This window comes from Aegilops tauschii, chromosome 3 (genome assembly GCF_002575655.3).
Source record: "Aegilops tauschii subsp. strangulata cultivar AL8/78 chromosome 3, Aet v6.0, whole genome shotgun sequence".
Classification (NCBI taxonomy): domain Eukaryota; kingdom Viridiplantae; phylum Streptophyta; class Magnoliopsida; order Poales; family Poaceae; genus Aegilops; species Aegilops tauschii.
Window position 1 is genome coordinate 530,039,513 of NC_053037.3, and position 5,311 is coordinate 530,044,823.

The 5,311-nt window shown below is 52.4% G+C and overlaps 1 protein-coding gene and 1 pseudogene across 1 annotated transcript; both read left to right on the forward strand.

Annotated features, from left to right (window-relative positions):
- The first annotated feature begins 744 nt into the window (after nt 1-744).
- Nucleotides 745-1,743, forward strand: LOC141021041 (uncharacterized). The gene is made up of 2 exons (XM_073495970.1): nt 745-832; nt 919-1,743. Exons 1-2 carry the CDS (start codon nt 782-784, stop codon nt 1,573-1,575), a joined length of 708 nt encoding a protein of 235 aa, XP_073352071.1. The 5' UTR covers nt 745-781; the 3' UTR covers nt 1,576-1,743.
- Nucleotides 1,744-3,293: 1,550 nt separating this feature from the next.
- LOC109745130 (F-box/LRR-repeat protein At2g43260-like) lies at nt 3,294-5,028 on the forward strand (annotated as a pseudogene).
- The last annotated feature ends 283 nt before the right edge of the window (nt 5,029-5,311 follow it).

The following is a 5,311-nucleotide window of genomic DNA, read 5'->3' on the forward strand; positions in this document are numbered from 1 at the left end:
GCCCCCGCCCCCGCCCACCCGACCGTGGCCGACGTGGTGGCGGCGACCCACGTCGGGGCCAAGCGGCGGCGGGCGGGCCTCGCACCTCCTCCTGCCGCCTCCCCGGCTCCCGCCCCGGCCTCCGTCACCGCCCCGGTGCCCGCCCTCGCTGCCTCCCCGGCGCCCGCCCCGGCCACCAAGAAGAGCCGGCCGAAGGCGGCCTCTCATGGGCCGCGAGGGGCGGCCTCCAAGGTCGCCGGCTCGTCCCCGGCCATGACCAAGCCGCGGAAGAAGCCCGCGCAGCGGAACAAGCCCGCGGCCCCGCCCGCCGCCGTCGCCGAACCTCCTCCCGCCGCGCACGAGTGTTCGAGGAAATGGCAACCCCATCCTCGTTCATGGACCTCCTCCAAAACGCGGAGGTGGACCTCGGAGCTCCGCCCCTAGACCCCTTTAGGGTTGGTGACGACTTGGAGGAAAAGGAGGAAGATGAGGAGGATGAAGGGGATGACGAGGAGGAGGTGGCTGAGATAGGGGAGGAGGCATTCACCGCCGCTTCCCGCCCACACGCGCGGTCGACAAACTACACCGAGCCGGAAGATGTCCTCTTGGTTCGTGCTTGGGCAGCTGTGGGAATGGATGCAACCACCGGCACCGATCAAACCGGTAAACGGTATTGGCAAAGGATCGAGGACGTCTATTGTAGGATCAAGCCGAAGAATAGTGGGTTCATCCATCGCACTTTCCGGTCGCTTCAAGGCCGTGGGAGTTGATCAAGCCCGCTTGTGCTCGTTGGAGTGCGGCCATGGACCAAGTGAGGGATGCACCACCTAGTGGAACCGTGGAGAGCGACTATGTGAGTACATATTTCTTCACTATTTTGATTATGTGTGTGCACTATGCTATTGGTGGGTTCTTATGTGATTTATGTGTGGTTGATAGGAGACAATTGCCGGCATGAGGTACAAGGAGATGGCCGCTTCCAAGGGCAAGCCATTCCCATTTAAGCATGTTTGGTCAATTCTTCAAACCTTTGACAAGTGGAAGTTGAGGGATCAAGAGACCGCACCCAAGAAGTCGGCAATGCTAAGGATGGATGATAGTGAAGATGAGGAGGAGAGGAACTTGGGCAAGCCCGAGGGAACCAACAAGGGCAAGCTAAGGGTGAAGATGGAAGAAGAGGCGTCAAGCCTAAGGGAGAAGATGGACCACATGATGAAGGCAAGAGAGGAATTGACAACGAAGACATTGGAGACGAAGCTTCTTATCACCGAGAAGAAGAAAGAGGTCAAGCTTGCACAAGTTGAAGCAAAGCGTGAAGAAGCAAAGCGCAAGGCCGAGTTGGAGGAGAGGATGATCAAGCTCAAAGAGGCAAAGGTATGGAAAGAACTCATGGTGGAAGAGAAAGAGCACATTATGATGTCCAAGAAGGACATGGATCAAGACCAATTGCAATGGTGGAAGGACACCAAGGAGGACATCGCAGAGAGGAAGAGGATGTTCCGTGTTGCGTCCTCTACTTTTCGAGGTGACACTCCGATGAGTAGTTGTGGTGATGGCGGTGTGTACGACTCCACCGGTGCCGATGGAGATGCTTGATGGAGCCCGCTTGTGGTCTAGGAGATGGCGCCGAGGTGCAACTTTTTGGTGATGGTGCCGATGAGAGGAGGAAGATGATGATTTTGTGATGTAAACTATTAAACCATGCATCAATGATTGTCATTTGGTAGTTTGTTTGGAAGTTGATTGTGTTCTTGTTGTCATAAATTATGAGATGTCAAATGATAGATTTAAAGGTTGGGGTCGAGGCAAAGACTAGAACCCTCAAATCTAATCCTTAAAGCAGTTTAAGGGTTGGGTTTAAGGGTTCTAGTATTTGCCCCTGTTTTTCAACCCTTAAAAGTGTCAAAAAGTGGCACTTCTCAACCCTTAAAAGTGCTTTAAGGATTTGAGGGTTTGAGGGTTCTACTAGTAATGCTCTAATGTCGGTAGGGAGGGAACGCTTACGATCATGACAGATTTTCCCATGGGGGGCATATGCGCGAGGGGACCATTTCTTTCCTTTTTGGTTTCCAGTTGAATCCGGGGAAAGGCCCACAACCTAATTGGGCACTAATAGGCACCGACACGCCGGCCAGGATTTGGGCCGGTTTTAAACCGTACGATCTGTAACTTCTTCACCCCCGCTTCGTTAGAAAAACATAGGGAAAAACGCATCGTTGACTTTAGCCGCCGCCCACAGCCCGTGTTGCCCGTCGCTCGCCGCGCATCTGCCACAGCCTGCACTGCTGGTGGCTCGCCATGGCCGCCGGTCGCCGGTCACCGGCCTCGCCGTGCTCGTCTCATGTATTCCTCGTCGGATCCACGCATGCAACAACTCCCCCCCCCGGTTTGCAGCTCAATCACTGACAATGGCAGCACCGGTGGATGGCCGTAGCGCCGGTCCCCGGTCGCAACACCCCGGGGACGAGCTCGCGAAAACTACTCCTTCAGGTTTGATGGTGGCAACAAAAAAATTCGCCGATAGTAGCAAAAAATTGTGCTGGTTGCAGCAAAAAAAACTCGTTGGTGTCATGACCTCTTCACCATTGTAGCAAAATTTATCGCCGGTTGTAGCTTTTGTAATTTCTGGTTGTAGCAAAAATGCAAAGAGGTTCCAGCAGAAAAAAAAATGTAGCAAAAATCCTAGCGGCGACGGCACCACCATCCTCTTGAATTGCAGCAAAATTGAAAAACAGTTCCAGCAAAATCTAAAGAGGTTCCAGCAAAAAAATCATGGCGGGCATCGCCGCCAAACAACCACCTTCGCCCAATGCAGCAAAGTCAAATAATGGTTCCAGCAAAAAACAAAAGCGGTTCCAGCAAAAAGATTGATGTAGCAAAAAAATCTTGGCAGCAACACAATATCATCTCTCTCAATTGGTAGCAAAAACGAAAGAAGGTTCCAGCAAAAAAAGAAGTGGTTCCAGCAAAAAAAATTGATGCCGCAAAAAATCCATGGCAGCCACCGCCGTTGCCGCTCACCACCATCGTCGCCGGTTAAAGCGAATCCTCCCCCCCTCCTCTCCCAAAATAGCGCCCATTTGCGGGGAGGCTGCCGCTGGATGGACGACGGGCAGGCTGGTGTGGGATCGATGGCGGTCATCACCGGCGAACTATCCTGGAGGCTTCCGCAGGGAACAAGATGTGCGAGGAGATAAGAAAAGGACAGCAGCGAATGAATGGATAGGGGCGACTCGTGGAGATAAGAAGAATACTTAAGCGGTGGTGGCGCACCGGCTCTAAACGTTTACCTGCTTAATTTGGGGTGTGTGTGCCCAGGACCGTTCGCCAGCCAACCGTTGCTTGCTAGTCGCGTCTATATTGTCCATCTCAACGAGATGTTGAGATGGGCTAAGCCCAGTCCAAATGCATTTGTGTTGTTTCTCCACAAGATGGTCTTCCTCTTCCTCTCTCCGCCGCCGTCACCCACTCCACTGCTCCGGCGAGGAATCGCTCGCCCAGCCGGCGACCACGCCTATCCTACCAGGCCTCCTGGATGAGATCTCCATCTGGGAGATCCTCGTCCGCCTGCCCCCCAAAGCCCTCCTCCGCTGCCGCGCCGTCTGCCGTGCCTGGCGCCGCGCCACCTCCGCCCGCGACTTCCTCCTCGCCCACCACGCCCGCCAGCCCGCCCTCCCACTCCTCTACGTCTACAACTACGTCGGCGACAACATCAAGTCCCTAGACATCATCCCCTTCGACCGCCGGGCAGGGGTCGCGGCCGATGACCAGCTCCGGCCAGTCGCGCGACTTTGTCAGGCCCCCTTCAGCGCGATCGCCTCCTGCGACGGTCTCCTCGTCTGCTTCATGAACGACTGCTGCTACGCCCTCTGCAACCCGGTGACTCGTCAGTATGCCCGCCTCCCGTTTCTTCCTGGCTTCGTGCCCCTGGGATGTACTCGCACAGCCCAACCGGCGAGTACCGGCTATTGCTGTACAAGTTCCCCACTGGACCGGCGCCTGACGCTCAAGGTGGCTCCTACGTGTTGGTATTAGGCTCCGGCCAGCCGCCACGGTGCATAGGGTACCCTGATGCTAGGGAACTGGTGTTCAGCCCATCCGTCCTGTTCCGCGGTGGCCTGCATTGGCACAAGGAGCAGAATGAGAGGATGGTGGTATTCGACACCACCACTGAGTTGTTCCGGCACCCGGTTGTTTTTGTTTCTCGCTGCACTAACCTGTTTGAGATGGATGGAATGCTCTGCGTGTCCAGCTTTAATTATGCAGCGGCAACCATCGATATCTGGATGGCGCAGGACTACAAGAGCGAGGTCTGGTCCAACAAGTACCACGTTGAGTTGCCGGTTGCAGAGCTCACCACGCGCTTTGGAGGGTTTAACACACATGGGTTTTGGGTAGTCGCTTCTTCGGATGGTCATTTGCTCATGCTGCTCAAATTTAGCGACTGGCTACTTCAGGTTGATATGGATGGCAAGTTGGTCGCTAGTTTCCATTGCAAAGGCCTTGCTTATACTAGATTTTGGCTCAAACAAACTTTAGTTTCGCATACCTTCTTTCCGGCACTAGAGCGTTATGTTGTGAATGCTAAGCCTTTCATCTGATCTAATAGCTTCGAGTGATGTGGTGCTTCTGAACGGCCTAAATTGTCAGCGTGACCCGCAATATCAAGTTTGACCCGCGGGCTTCTCTGTTGACGTATATCAAGTGTGATCAAGTAGCTCTTGCTGTCATGTGGTTGTATGGAATTTATGCTTGTTTGATACCAAAACTACCAAGTCATTTTGTTGTGCGTTTGAAATATATGCTAGCTACTCATGTCTCTATTTTCTTGAACTGGAGAACTATTTTGCAATCTACCTGCCTCATATGTCTATTTCTTGAACTGAAAATTTGACTTTGCCTTTTTTTTATCTATGTCCCGTTTTTATCCCGAGAGATTATCTGGTGCTCTTCTCAATATGCTGAATACTCATTTAGCAATCCACATGTGTTTTCTGTTTGTGAGTTTTGTTTTACCTGACAATAAATGTGGCAGATTATCCTCTCAATTTGGTCACTTGCTAGTTTCACTTGATTGTTAGTAGTGCTTGGAGCAGAACCTGTTACATTGGATGAAACGCTTTATGTACCATACGAAGTTTATCTGAAGTGTTAGCCATGCTGAGGTTGATTTGGGTACGTAATATCCATTTCTTGTACAGAAGATTAAGCATTCTACATAAAACGTGTTTCTGTTGCCTCATGGGTAGATAGCAAGTTATTATTCGTACTAAATTCTGTATGCATCAATATATGAGCCTTTCTTCAATACCAGAGTCCGGCATGGCTATGT